The sequence below is a fragment of the Cloeon dipterum genome, chromosome X, assembly GCF_949628265.1.
Source record: "Cloeon dipterum chromosome X, ieCloDipt1.1, whole genome shotgun sequence".
NCBI lineage: Eukaryota > Metazoa > Arthropoda > Insecta > Ephemeroptera > Baetidae > Cloeon > Cloeon dipterum.
This window is the reverse complement of record NC_088790.1, coordinates 4,572,642-4,587,347: the sequence shown is the minus strand read 5'-3', so window position 1 is coordinate 4,587,347 and position 14,706 is coordinate 4,572,642. Positions and strand designations below refer to the sequence as shown.

At 37.3% G+C, this 14,706-nt stretch overlaps 1 protein-coding gene across 1 annotated transcript; it reads left to right on the top strand.

Annotated features, from left to right (window-relative positions):
* Positions 1-11,120: 11,120 nt before the first annotated feature.
* Positions 11,121-14,338, top strand: LOC135946119 (TBC1 domain family member 19). The gene is made up of 13 exons (XM_065494180.1): positions 11,121-11,354; positions 11,409-11,609; positions 11,858-11,996; positions 12,052-12,139; positions 12,190-12,250; positions 12,306-12,426; positions 12,480-12,592; positions 12,646-12,720; positions 13,181-13,243; positions 13,297-13,459; positions 13,518-13,719; positions 13,769-13,955; positions 14,017-14,338. Exons 1-13 carry the CDS (start codon positions 11,250-11,252, stop codon positions 14,089-14,091), a joined length of 1,593 nt encoding a protein of 530 aa, XP_065350252.1. The 5' UTR covers positions 11,121-11,249; the 3' UTR covers positions 14,092-14,338.
* Positions 14,339-14,706: the final 368 nt, after the last annotated feature.

Here is a 14,706-nt window from a genome sequence, read left to right as displayed (position 1 = left end):
CATTTAAAATATATTTAGTTTTTTAGAAGACTCAAATCCACCTTCCCGAAAGAGTTAACGCTCCAGCAGTGATGATGAGTTGATGCTGGGCACGCTCTCCTCCTTTTCTTACGCATCACTTGTCCATATAACACGGCAAAAAACCAATACCAACCGTTGCGCGAGTGTTGTGATTTATAAATAAAAACCACCCACCTGAATAATGAGCGCGAGATCAAAAAACCAATCTGTGTGCTCCTTTTCTTTAAAATGCGTTGGTTATTTTTTTATTTATTATAGCTGCCCAAAGACGTCCAGCGGCGCGAAACTACCGCGAGATTTGATGCTGTTTTTGCCTCGTATTTCCTCAGTCAGTCGGGGCATCTAATTGGAAAAAGTGATACTTCGGAAGGCTATTTAACGACTTAAAAAGAATCTGAACCATTTCATGAATTATGTATTTACGTGCAAGTGTTTGAGAAAAAATGCTGCAGCTCAAAAGGTGAGATTTTATCGCGTCAAGTTTGTAATGCAGAATTTTCAATAAACGCCGTCGTTAAGTCTGGACGAGCCATATCTTTATTATTCTATAAAGTTCAACATTCCTCTGAGTCTGCATATATCCCGACTTTTACTATGATAGCATATTCACCATGCGTTTTTATGGCACACATCATCATCAAACTATAAAAATTCTCGTTCCCTCTTCAAAATTGGACGTCACTTGTTTCATTCTAAATTTTCCAAGCTTTGTATATACGTGTGGAAATTTTCGAGGAAAAATAAAACATCAGGCTTGGAATCGATAGTACTCTACCTCCAAAACTAAATTAATGGAGAATTTTGAATTATAGAGATTGAGCAACTATATTGATAAAAAAGGAAACATATATGACGAAATCTTGTCAACTCCACCGTACAAAAATTCACAAGCTCTTTGGAATGAAAAGACATTACAAAGAGCGAAATTCTGCTTCTCCTATCAATAAAATTCAAGAAGGAATAATTTAATTTACCTTTCTAACGGATGAAATACTGTCCTGTTAAAAAATAATTGTGGTCGAGATAACTTCCCTTTTATTTCGATCATCTTGCTGTTTCCTTTTTAAATAAATCATTATCTTTTATGCAGGATAAAATGTTTATATGAGATATATACTGTAGTGAAGTGTCATGAAAGTGACCCACATGATGCTGCGTGCATGATCATGATCGCTTTTCAATTACAGGTTCACGCACACTAAAACCAGATGTACTTGTTTTTGATGAAAGATAACTCAATTTGCCAAAGTTTTATTGCACCTTAACGGTGGATACCGAGTTACTCGTAGCTCATTAATAAAAAGGAAAGCACAAATAGAGTACATGTGTTCGTTGACTATTGAGCGAGCAGGTTTGCTAAATAGTGTTTTATGCAGATTATTCCTCTCACTCGCAGTATGCACAGATTTCCATGCAAAAAAGAGTAATTGCTACTGGATCATTGAAAGTAGACTTGCAAGTCGCTGTTTGAAACTAAAACATCTGCCTGCAAGTTTAGTTCAGCTGGTCTTTCGTTTTCAATTCGTTTTTTATATTACAATTTCATTATGAACTTATAAGAAGCATTATGAGAGTTAATTATATCTGAAAAAACCGAAAATAGTGAAGATTTTAGCTGAAAACTCATTATAAGTCATTTCCCCCTTGCTTTAGGAGACGATCTCTTTTTAAATTTTCAAGGAACCATGAACCCATTCTAGAATTCCCACTTATGCTCTCTTCCACTATTTTTCGATTTTAAAATAGTGAATTTTCAAAAAATCAAGTCATTTTTCCAGCGGACTACTTGGGGAAATCGATCATTTATCGTTTCAAGTGGAAAAAACGAGCAGCTATTTCACTGACGGTATTTGGCAAAATAAATAAAATGCTGGACGTTTAGAAACCGATTAATTACATATTTCCCCTCAAAATCGTTAATTGCAAAGAACAAATTTTCTAATTAAAAAAAATCATTAAAATTTTTGCACATCCCATCATCATTAGATTATTGTGATAATTTAATTTTTTGTTGGCTTTAAATAAAGTGTGAAGACTGAAGATCCAGCGTTCAAATCTCTTGGCCCCCTTTCCGCCCCAAAGTGAAGCCAATTTGTCACTAGGGAAGATTTTTTGCTGCCGGCAATAAAAGAGAGGAAAAAGTGGCGCAGAACTCAAACGGAAGCTCAGCCGCATTAGCAACAATGTAAACGCGGCGCAGTAAAACTCATCTGCTCAACAAAGTATAGACTCGCCAGCTAATAAATAAAGTAGCTGCTGATGCTTTATGCACAATGGGACGCGCGGGCACAAAAAATATCCGAAACGTGCTGCCTCCTTTGATGAATGTCACTGCGTTCAGCTGACATTATTTTGTATTTGCCCAGCGGATGATAATAAAAACGCTGGCATTAAAATCCAGCCGAGTAAGCCGCCGAGTTGGCACGTAATCCTTTGATAAAATACACCGCGTGTCTCGGGCTGCCTGGCAGAATTCCTCGATTCAAAACGCGCGCGGGACGCGATCCTCGAACGCACGCCGAAACTCCCACTATATGAAAAGAGTTGGATCATCTCATCTCTCGAATTCCTACGGCACCCTCACTCGCCGTTTTATGGTGGAAGCCTATAAAAAATTAAATATGAATTATGCCCCCGTTTGTTGACTGAAAGTATCAATTTCGCCTTATCTTTTTTTAGCCAGCTCCCTCAGCGGACGGAATGAGATTCACGCCACTCTCCGCTTCTTCTTCCTTCTTAAATTGCCTTTTTCGTTCAACTGCTAAGCCTTTTATATTTGCGCGATAAACATCTTCCAGGCAAAGGGTTGGCTCAGCTTCTGTCGTATTTTTATTCTCATTTTGCGTATTTTAACTGCCTCGTTCCCACCTCGAATTGCGTCTTAAGCTTCCAGCCTCTGAGTTTCTCTAATGCAGAGTGCAAAGTGTTTGCATATTTGAATATGATTTTCTCACAATCCAATAATTCTGATCCAGCCTCAAGGACAAGGTTTCGTGTCATTTTTGCCCGTAAAGCATAAAATTCACATAAAAGAAAATTAGAGTGTAGTAGGGGAGGATTAAAAAAACTGGCAGTGGTATTAATACCTCACAATCAGTAGAATATTTTTATTCTGCATTGTTATTTAAAATCATTATTTTAAAAATTTTTTATTTTTTATTTTGCCATCTTGTAGAGCGCAAAACATTATATTGCAGAAATTAAGATCTTGAATGACGTTTTGCCTTTTTATTTAATTTTTGTATGCATAGCTGAAGAATTCATTGATCAATAATACTTAAAATTTTCGGCTCTACAGGGTTCGTCATTTTATTTCTTTTAATCATTATATTTTTAAACACAGCTTTTAACTTGTTCGTAAATTGGCATCTGAAATTCCTCGAAATTTGGTGAAAATTGTCTTAATTAAATCAGAATTATACCTTAAGCCACATTTATTTTCATTCAAAACAACGAACTAGCAGGAATAAACTAGTATATATGTATTCAAATTTTAATTGAAACTAAAAATGTTAACTCCTTTCAAAAGAGTACTCTAATATTTTACGCGACTGCCTGAGGTGTACAATGAAGATCAACATTACTATCATAGCTCTAGCTGGCTTGGCAACATAATTAGAGACACGGAGGATTGAGAACCGGACATGCCGGCCCCAAAGACGCTCACAGCGAAATAAACAGGAGAGATGGGTTTACAAAAATTAACATTGAATTGCGCTCTAATAGAGCCTGATGTTGAGTCTTCCTTTTAAAACAAAGGTCGATAGCACTTATTTAATTTTTTGTGACCATCATTATAATCTATAATTTCCTAATTATATCATTTAAACGATTTTTTCTTAGATTTTTCTAATTGGCAATTGATATAGACTAGTTTATAAAGGCTTATAAAAAATTGTTAGCTAGTTTTTGACATTTAATTAGTTGTTGATACATGATAAATTCAGAAAAACCCAAAAAAAATGTTTTCGTTTTGAAATTATTGCAATTTGTAAATAAAATGACACTAATCAATTTTATTTTATTTTTCATAATTCATGCATTTAGGTCAACTCTTGGTCTGACCAAAAAACGCTCAGTTTTGACCACGTTAACTTAGCTTGAAAATTCGCCCGCAATATTTTTTCAAGCCCCCTAAAAAGGGATATTGGTTTTAAATTTCATGATTTCAACAAAAATTAAAGAGTCGTTGGAAATTCAAAAACCTTGCAATTTCTACTGGTAATTAATATTGTAGAGGTGTTGAAAAAAAGAGTCGTATGCGTCATTTAATTTCGGAGCGGCGTCGGTGTGTTCAATCGAACGCTTCGTTTGACAAAAAAGCATCTCTGCTCATTTCATTATTTTATTATTGCTTGCCGTTATTACACGATTATTATTGCAGCGGTTGGAAATGAAACGTACAATTTGAGTGGCACGAGGTCAGACCTTCTGGAGAAAAATGATCCCAGCGAGCGGCTGCGGTAATTACGTGCGTATATACGAAATGTGAATGCGCTAAACAAAACGACGGGAACAGCCGGGGGTTCCTTCGCTTCGCAGTGTATAATAAAATGACAATTCAACTCTTGTGGTCCAATTTAGGAGAGAAGAATGAAAGGCTTCTCTTTATTTATATAGGGCCTTTTAAAATACGAAATTGCATATTATATAATGTTACCAATGCTTTGTAGGTGGTCAGGAGCCTAAGAACCCTCCCCGGTTGTTTTCCTTCTTCTCTCTTTGCCGCCGCCGCGGATATTAAATTAAATTTGAGCCCGCGTGCGCTCGGATTCAGCGGAAAAAAGCAAGCAGATGAACAATAATAAAAAAGGGAGGAATACGTCTGTGTGTGTGTGTGTGTATCATAATTACATCTTTGCATATAGATAGGGAGGCTGCAATTTACGAGCAGAGGGCTGCATGCGAGCAGAAGAGCTGCTTTAATGTATTTATTTGGTGGAAATGCTTCGGGCGGAATACGACACACATAAATAAGCGACACAAAGGGTTGAAAAACGGCTCGATTAGCATATAATAACACTATTTCTGGTTTAAATATTTTATTGCCCCCGAGAGAATTTGCGTAAGAATGCATTATAAAAGTTTCTTGGTGTTTTTTGGCATACACTTAACTCCAATAGTGTGCACCTCATTATCTCTTGATATAGTCATGGCGATGGCAATCGCTCGTCGGCAAAACTTTTCCACCGCACGTCTCAATTTTGTCCGGACAAATTTTGTCCAGACAGTTATCATTAAGACTGTAAATTTGCGGCTAGGAATTTTTAGATTTGAGGAATCGATATCAACAAGGATGATCTCTAGTATATTTTACAGGGCTGTTAAACAAAATTCACGCTTCCAGGCCTATGCTGCAAATTTTTGGCCGGCTCCGCGAGGCCCCACGTGTGCCCGAGTAATAATTATGTTTATCTGCGCGCTAATACCCGATGCTTAAAATGTTACGCTAATTATAGGCACGGTCACGTCGCATAGAATCACAGATTTTTGCTACCCTCGCGGCCTGGAAAATTAGCAGAGCGTTTTTCATCGCATAGTAATATAGAAGCTGCTCTTCGATTACCCGATAATACTAATGACCACATGTGCGTGCTATCATTAGGCGCGGTAATTTCGCAACTTGTGCGGCTAGGCTTCTTCGGGTTTGCCCATGGTGATGGGGTGAATGTCTCCTATAGACGTTGTCTGCCGACATCAAAAAAGCCGAACAAGTGTGAGTATAGCTTGTAGCTGACGTGACGTGATTTAGAAATGGTAAATTAATGTTGATCGCATTTTTGGGATATTTTGTACGTGACTAAAAATACGTACGTACTAAAAATAGAGTCCACGAGTAGGAAATTGACCAAATAACTGTTTTAGACTAGAAGAATTGAAGTTCTGATATATTTTTTAACCTCTGCTCAGCACTTCCCGGGCCACCAATAACACCGCCGAGCGGATAACATGGGGCCCAAGTGGACGCAAAGGAGCTTGGGCCCAATGTGACCATCATTTCGTCTTCTCGGACCGAGGTCTTTTATTTAAACGCCAGACATTTGTCCATAAAGCCGCTGGATAGGTGCGAAAACCAGCAAGTGGCGAGTCAGCGCCGGGTCTCTAAATTAACCATATATACCTTTTGCCATCTCTGACATAGGGCAGCCAGAATTAGATCCCCGAACTGCTCAACTATCTCCCATTGCTTTGATACTCTTTAGAATGAGAACGGGCTGTTTTTGACCTATGAATGTTTTTGGAGACTGAATATAATATTTCTTTTGACTCGAATCATCTCAAAAGTGGTTCCCTTAATCAATACTTTTGCCAGAACCATCTAATGATATTTTTTGTATATTTGCTTTCTCCCACAGTCGGTCATAAATACATCAATTTATTAGGTTCAAAGTGATTTTATTGCGGATCACTTGATTAGCATGCAAACGCTTGAGCCAAGGCAAAAAGTATTTTTCTACAAACTTTCTGTATAGCTTTACTAATAATGGTGTGATCTATTATCAATTTATCTGTATCGTGTGCAATAGTTCATGTGCATAATAATATAAAACGAAGAAGCTAGCTTTATTTAAAACTATCTTAGGAAAAAATTTCAACTGTAAAACAATCCGTTAAATTTTGCACGCATTTTTCCTAGAAAAATTTTCTTATTAAATATACTAATTAACGATTCGGGCAGTTGGAAATTTCTTTAATATTTTACTTTGTAAACGGAGGCGTGAATCTAGCACACCCAAAATTACAGGAACTATTCTTTTGGCAAATTTTAATCATTTATCAAACAATATCGAATGTTAGAAAAAACCACAATTAATTTCGTGGCATTATTTCAATTTGGAAGCCAGTCTGACTCTTCATCCTCCGCAGTAACAAGTCTTTTCATTACGTCACAAAATAAAAAGTAATATATATGTTTGAGCATTGCGTCTTGGTTTAAGTTGCAAATAAATGAAAACAAAAAAAGGAAAAAAGTGCTGAGGAATAAGTGGATCTGGTCTGGCGGAATTGCGTCGCGCGCCCAATAAATGCGAACGGCGCGGCCGAGTTGGTAGTTGGTACTGCAGACGGCAATCGGAATTAATAGTGCCTCCTGTGAATAGGTGCAGGTGATTTGGCTGGCTGGGAACATCTGCCCCGGCCTGCACGTCTGAGGACGCGTGCCAGTGGTGCGCCCGAGGCCTCCAAAGTGCCTCCGTCCGTTCCCCGCGCGCCGCCGCCGCCGCGTCTCCTTCCTTCGCAGCCGCGGCGTGCATTCAAATCACACTCGCCGCCGTTTCTTTCCTTACCGATATATTTACTTGATTAATTGTAAATACTTAAAGACGTGGCTATCAACTGTTTTTTATTCGATGTCGAATTTTAAACATAATTTTTAAAACATTTATCTTTGGTAAATAATATTTTTGCTGAGTATGTGGTAATTTTCTTCGACTAACATTTAAATTTCTGAAAAAAGGAATTTAAAATTAGCATGCTAATCATGCGGTGAGCATCAATTGTCTCCTTATTTTAAAATCAAGATTTATATCACAATTTAGGGAATTAAGGGAAAATCGTTGACAAGTAATACTCGATTAATTTTTAAGAGAAATTTGGAAATTCTTAAACTTAATTGCACATACCTTGATCCTGATTAGGTGTTTGCACATTGTATAGAGATGTTTTTTGCTTAATTCCACTGGTAACTGATTTAAAGGACCAATAATTGTTACAGTTAAAAATGCAAAATTATTCATCTAATGTAAAATGATAAAAAAAAATTGTTTTAATTTTTTAACTAAATTCAATTGAATCTCCTTGACATGATAAAGGCCCCGAATCTTTCTTTGCAATGTCTATTTTGATATGAAAATGAGTTCCCTATCAAAACAGAAGGATTCGTCTTTGCGCTGACAAAGATTCAGTTCTAGACAAAAGGAAAGATGATCCTTTTTCAGGTCAAGCGATATGTCAGATCGTCCTCGGCGCACAAAGAGTGAATATTATATTTGTTATTCAAATACGCGGCAGCCTAAACTCCCTATAATTATACGAAAGAAAAAGGGTATTAATAACAACAGAGTGAAACCTGAAGCCGCGCGTTAATTGTGGTGAATTTGACGTGTTTTCATTTCTGCTAAGCTCCGACAGACATTTAATAAATACTCTCAAGTCTCGAGATTTTGGCAGAAACACTAACTATTGTTTATAATCAATTAACAAAAATAAAACAAAAAATTTAATTCGGCGCTGCACACGCCTGGAGAGAAAAAAAATCGAGTGTGTCTGAGAGGCCGGCTTGATTTTAACTTCCAGCTGCCCCTGCATCACTCGTCTACCCTGGAGGGGGTAGGTGCCTGAAAAGAAGTTAAAATCCAACTGCGTGCGTGACGTCACTGCAGGTGAGAGAATTAAATAGGAGCCGAGACGCCGCCGTCGCTCGGGCCAGACTGCGCGTATGTACACATTGCCCAGAGGATGAGCTTTGTGAATAAAAGTAACGGTGATTCCACCGAAATCGTCTGCTGCATTTTTTTTTAACCAAACCACCAGGAAAATCGAGACCCACGCGACGAACACGAGCCGCCGCCGCTGTTTTTCATCCATTGTGTCCGTAAAACAGACATTGTTGGTCTCCAGGGTGCAACTCGACCGGTACTTTTCCTTTCCTTTCTCACTTGCCCTTTCAGCAGTTCCGTTCCTTTCTAACGGGTGATGTTTTCTTTGCAGCTGGAGCCAAATCAATTTCCTCTTCGTGATTGATATATAAATAAAAAGCTGCAGCATTTGAAAAACTCGAATAGCAAACTGAAAGCTGCTTTTTATTTCAACCACTAATAATAAAACTTTCGGACTAGTTTAAATTCGGTTCGTGAATTTCGAGCCGCATTCGTATGCACAGAAGAGGCAATAAAATTTACATTTACCGTATCAATGCTAATCGTTGACTCGGTTTCACGCTCGTTCGGCACGTGGCTCATTAAAATGTTATGCTCTCATCTGACCACTTTCATATCATATTTGCGCACCTGTCAAAGGTGTTCATTTGAATTTTAGCAAGCTCTGACCGCAACAGCCGCATTTTTTTAATTGCAATTTTAATCCAAGCGCATTGTTATGTAATCTTATATCAGAAAATTTAAAAAAAATCAAAAATCCTTTTTATCTGCTCTACTTGAAATACTTCCTAAAAATGAGGGAAGAGATTAAAATTTCCCAGGTTGCAGTATAGGTTTTTGAGAAAATCGGCTCAAAGTTTAAATGCTAATCAAGAGTGTCTCTCTACTGTAAAATCACGATTTATTTCACAACTTAGGGAGTTTTCCTCAAAATACGCACAGCATTGGATAGATCACGACGAGAGCCATCGATATCATGCGAAAGAATCATTTAATTTTTCTCTAAATTGGGCATAACCTGAAATTTAACTGTTCATTGGTCCTGTTTGTAATATTTTACATTGTTGATAAACTGTTTCTATATTTCACAAACAATAAACTATACCATTCAAATCGTACCGAATTAAAATGCATATTGGATTGTGTTATAAACACTTAAGAGCTATTTATTTATTGAATTAAAAGAATAAAACATGCATTTGGTGTCAGATGGAAACAATCACAAATAAATAAAACCAATTGAATGCCCGCATATGTGGTCTTCCTGTCTTGATAATTTTAAGATTAAAATCAGAGGTGGCTTTTAACAATGCCAAAAGTAACATTTGGTCAATACATAAATTTTTAAGGATGAAATAAAAGCGCCCTTTAAATTGAGAGAGCGATAAATTAAACGTCAAGTACAAGAATCGAATTGCCACTGCAATATCTCTCAGTTTGAACGTAATAATTATCTTCAAAACGCGCACGGTTATGTACATTTGCTAAAAAGGATTCGCGCAGCAAGGAATGTATAATTGCACCGCGGCAGTTTCGCCCGTGGCTTTGAAATGAAAAAATAAAAAACATTGAGCTAAAGTGCTGCACTTAGAGTTCATAAAATTTTAACGCATGTGCGCGCCTCTAATCATGTAATTTTCCCACCCCTTCGCAACACCCTGGGTGCAGAATTTAAGGTTTTTCGCGGAATTTGTGCTGCACGTCCCTCAAAGCGACAGGCTCAAACTGTAGTGAATTTTGTTTAGTGGCATCGACCTTCTAACGTTCGAGCGAGTATTAAAAGTCGTAAAATCTGCAAGGTCAGTATATGCGCTGCTGCAGATTATTCTCGGTACCAATTTTTATTTTATTATTTTCAGTGTGCAGTGTGCAAGTTTAATGACATAATTACTGCAGCGTGCACAAACTGAGCCAAATTGGAAACAGCCGCGCGCGATATTTTGTGTCATGTGTGCGTTCACATAATAAGGGCACGACCATAAAGCAATTGGCAATAATTTTAATTCGCCAACAGCAAACAGCGGCAACTAGCGATGCACTGAAACGCAGAGAGGGTCGTAAAAATGAGGCTGCAAATTCGAAACATGTTAATAGCCAGCAATAAAATGCGAGGAATCTTCGAGTGTAGTGGAGGCGCCAAGAATTAAATAATCATAATTCATTACAAGCCGAATATTAACGCTATATTTGCGTATTAATGTGAATTTAGTAACAGGAGTTAAGAGACGTGGGGACAAAGCACCCTATTAACTCTTCAGCTGGTTTGGGAAAGTCAATATGAATCTAACGGTAGGCAGTTTTTGGAACTCTGATTGTTTAAACCGAGATTTTAGTTGATAATATTTGATATACATGAAAAGTCGAGTTTTTAAGTGTAATTCTTCAAAAACTAAAAAGGACACCACTCTGGAATATTCACACGAGCTCAAATACATCATGGGACAACCTTTAGGCACATTTAAAAAAATTCTGAGCTCAAAGACATCCAAAATTTCGATAAGATACAAAAATTTACCTTGATCTAAAAACATCAAAATTTGTGTTAGTCCGATTGGGCTCAATCAGCGGGTTTGGGCCCAACTTTTAGGTTTCCAAAATTTTCCCATGTAACCGGAAAAATAAATATATGGTCGAAAAGCTTTTTAAATTAGTGTTTTGCGTGTTTTGCCAAATATACTTTCCTGCATTCCCCGGTTCAACGGAATCGTAGTCATAGTTACACAGCGCGTATTGACTAAACTTTTCAAGCGCTGGCGATTAGCTTGCTGCGTTTTCATTAATAAATGTGTGGCCAATCTGGATTGATAGCAGTGAATCAAATTTCAAAATATTGTTTTTCTACCGAAGCACATGATGGACGACTTGAAAGACAAAAGCATTCATTTGACAGCGCAGATGATCTCCGAGGAAATTCGCCAAATGCCAATGTACAGGGGCTTCTACAACGAAGTGCAAGTATTTATTTCAGCAAATAATTATAATACGCTTTTGTAAATCTGTTTTTCGCAGAAGCTCGTATCGTCGTCTTGCGTTTCAAATTCAAATTTCCGTCCGAGTCTGCTGAATGCGATGCGACAAACAGGGCTGGAGGTCGAGTTGCGAAATACGGTTTTCCACTGGCTCAGGGCACACCCTGGTCCGCAAGGCCGGGCATCGTCTGGGGCAGTTATTGGATCTAAAGAACCAATCCTGTTTTTAAAGAAGGCGCAGGTTAGTGGAAATTCTGAATTAAATTAAATTAAATATGTATTCTCTAAAATTAGAAAATACCTAAAGTTCTGGGAAAATCAAGTAGTAAGCACTGTCTCCCTATAGAATAAAATCAAGATGTATTTCACCAAGAGAAATATTTAATGCACATTGTTGGATAGATTACAACAATAAGTTAAAAATTATTGATGAGCCTTTGAAATTTTCGACGAATTGGGCAAAATCTGAAATTTGAACCAATTTTTCAGGCCCAATGGGAAAAGAGAATACAGAAATCACTAACATCGATGTGTACAGAACTGAATCAAGTCCTTTCAAAGTGTCGGGCAGGCTCTGACAAAGATGAGATGACAGAAAAATGGACTGAACTCAGCACCTATGACATAGGTACACAAATTTAAAATAATAAATAAGAGTTACACTTAAAATCATCTTATTGAAGATTTGAGTCAGTACCGTCCTGTGTACGCACCTAAAGATTTTCTGGATGTTCTTCTCTGGATTAGAAGTCCAAACCACAGAAGCCTCGAGTAATTATCTACAGTATCATTAACTCAGATTATAAAATTCATGAAATTAGTGGAGAAGGCAGCTGGGATTTCAGCCAGATTCCGTTGAAAGTGAAAACTCTGAGTGAACTAGTAAGTTTTAAAATCCAACACATTCCAATAAAATTTCAAACGATTATATTTTTAGAAAAGTCTCTTCCAAGAAATAGCCCGTGGAGAGCCTCTTTTGGGCGTAAATCCAAATATGCCGGCCCAAAACAATTTGTACCAGAATTTAGAGGCTGAGAGAATTGCACTAGGTGAAAAAGGTAATTGAGTGCTCAGTGATTTTTTTATTAAGCCGTGCCAGCCGCTTTTGTAGTAATTGCAGGCAATCATGCTCCTGTGGCCCAGGAATTCCTCAAACGAGGCTGTCCGAAATGCTTGCGAGGTAAAATTTGGGCACAGGTACTTGGATCGCAAGTAAAAGAGGAGGTATATGTATATAACTTCTAGTACATTATATTTTATTAATTAAAAATTTTCAGCACGTGGAGCACTTTGAAGAGCTGAAGCTATTCGTTTTGCAGTATGACATGATCGTTGACAAACTTCTGATAAAGGTATTGTAATTTATTTTAAAGGGGATACTGCAAAATCCTGGGAATGCATGAACTTGACCTGAATTGACCTCTAACTTTTTTTAATAAAAGTGGCTGCAAAGTTAGCATGCTTTTCAAACGGTTGAGGACTGTCTCATTACTTTAAATCCTATTTTATTTCACAACGAAGAGTTTCCCTAAAAGGTTTCATACGCTGTTGGACAAAAAGCGCTTTAAATTTTGGAGAAAATTTGAATTTTTACTGTAGCATTGTCCTTTTTTGATTATTGCAAATTGCAGAACAAATGATTTATCAACTGCTATTGCATATGAAAATTAAAATAATTTTATTTTTCTGGCTCTTTGCCAGAAGGCCGCCTGCTTAACGCAGAAGTTACGCCGGTTGCATAACCTCCTGCCACCAACGCTCGCAATCTCCTACTTTTCCTCCTGGTGCAACTAATTTTTGATCTCATTTTAGGATGTGCAGCTGACTGCTTCGAATGATGATCAATATTTCGTATTTGAAGACGTCTTATACCAAGTAATGATAAATTATAATCGTAGAAAAATTAGCCCTAATCTACAAAATTCCAGATTATGTTATGCTTTTCTCGAGACACAGAGGTCTTAAAAATTTTCAACAATAGCTCAAGCACGCCAGTAACTGGTTTACTGAAAGGAAAAAATCCTTCTTTCGAGAACTCCATTGTCTTTCCTCCCAGTGGAGTTATTCCTTTTCACGGGTTCAGCATGTACGGTACGATATAAATTAAAACTTAAATAATTTCTGCTTGCTACAATAATTTCATTTCCAGCCACTCCATTTTGCTACATGTACGATGAACCAATCAACCTGTACTTCACGTTTAGAGCCTTTTACATGCGGTATTGGTTCAGACTTCATGAAGTGTCGTCACACGAACAAGGAATTCTGTCGCTTTGCCTGCTTTTTGAAAGATTGCTCCAACGTCATGAGCCAACGCTCTGGACGCATTTCAAACAAATCAATATTCAGCCGTATGATCAAAAAGGTTTGAATTAAATGAAACTGATTGATTCATTTTAGGGTTAAAGTGGTTTTCAAATGGCTAATGCGTGGTTTTTCTGGACACCTCCCACCGGATCAACTGTTGGATTTATGGGACGTAGTTTTAGGCTACGATTCTCTAGAAATATTTCCAATCCTGGCAGTTGCCATTCTGAGCTTCAGAAAGGAAAATATTTTGGACGTAGACACGCTTCAAAATATAGAGGTGGGTTTATTTATAAATTATATATTAAAACAATGAATGAATTTTTTATAAATATTTTCAGGCAGTCTTAGCGGATTTGTCTTCTCTATCTGTGGTTGCATTGCTTCAATTATCACTCATGAAAGACAGTATATAAAATTTGTCTGAGACTTTTACGCCGTAATGATTATGCAACTTGCTTTACACCAACCTCGTTTCTGTCGCTCCCGACACGTGCTGCCAGCTGGAGGTCAGGGTTTTAATCTTCTCAGGCAGAAAATACGTTCGAACTCATATCTCCCTTGCAGTTTTTTTCAACTATTAATTATATAGTTATTTCCTAGAATTTTAAGTTCCACGTACTTGAATGAAAATTTAGAGATCTCGAGAAAAGTTACTAAAAAAAATTAATGTCACATTGAATTGTTGAATAAATGATCCGATTCATATAAAAATTGATCCCCTTGCATATTTCATTTCCTTAATCTAATTAATTTTAATGCTTTTCTAATTAAATTAAAATGTCAGCTAATCAGATTTGTAGTAGCAACTGTTATTTATGTAGGGAGCAATTTGGAAGCAGAGAAAGTTCCGGCCTTCTATATTGCTAGACGTTCATTCTTCTCGTCTTCTTCCGCTCCTCTCGCAGCTGCAATGGCTCTACGAGAATGAGTTGAAATGTGTGAGAACGGGGGCGCGTTTTGACTACTGATGAACAATATCGCACTAAGAACTGGGCCATTTAAAGTGCGAGTAATTTATTTTTCTCCTG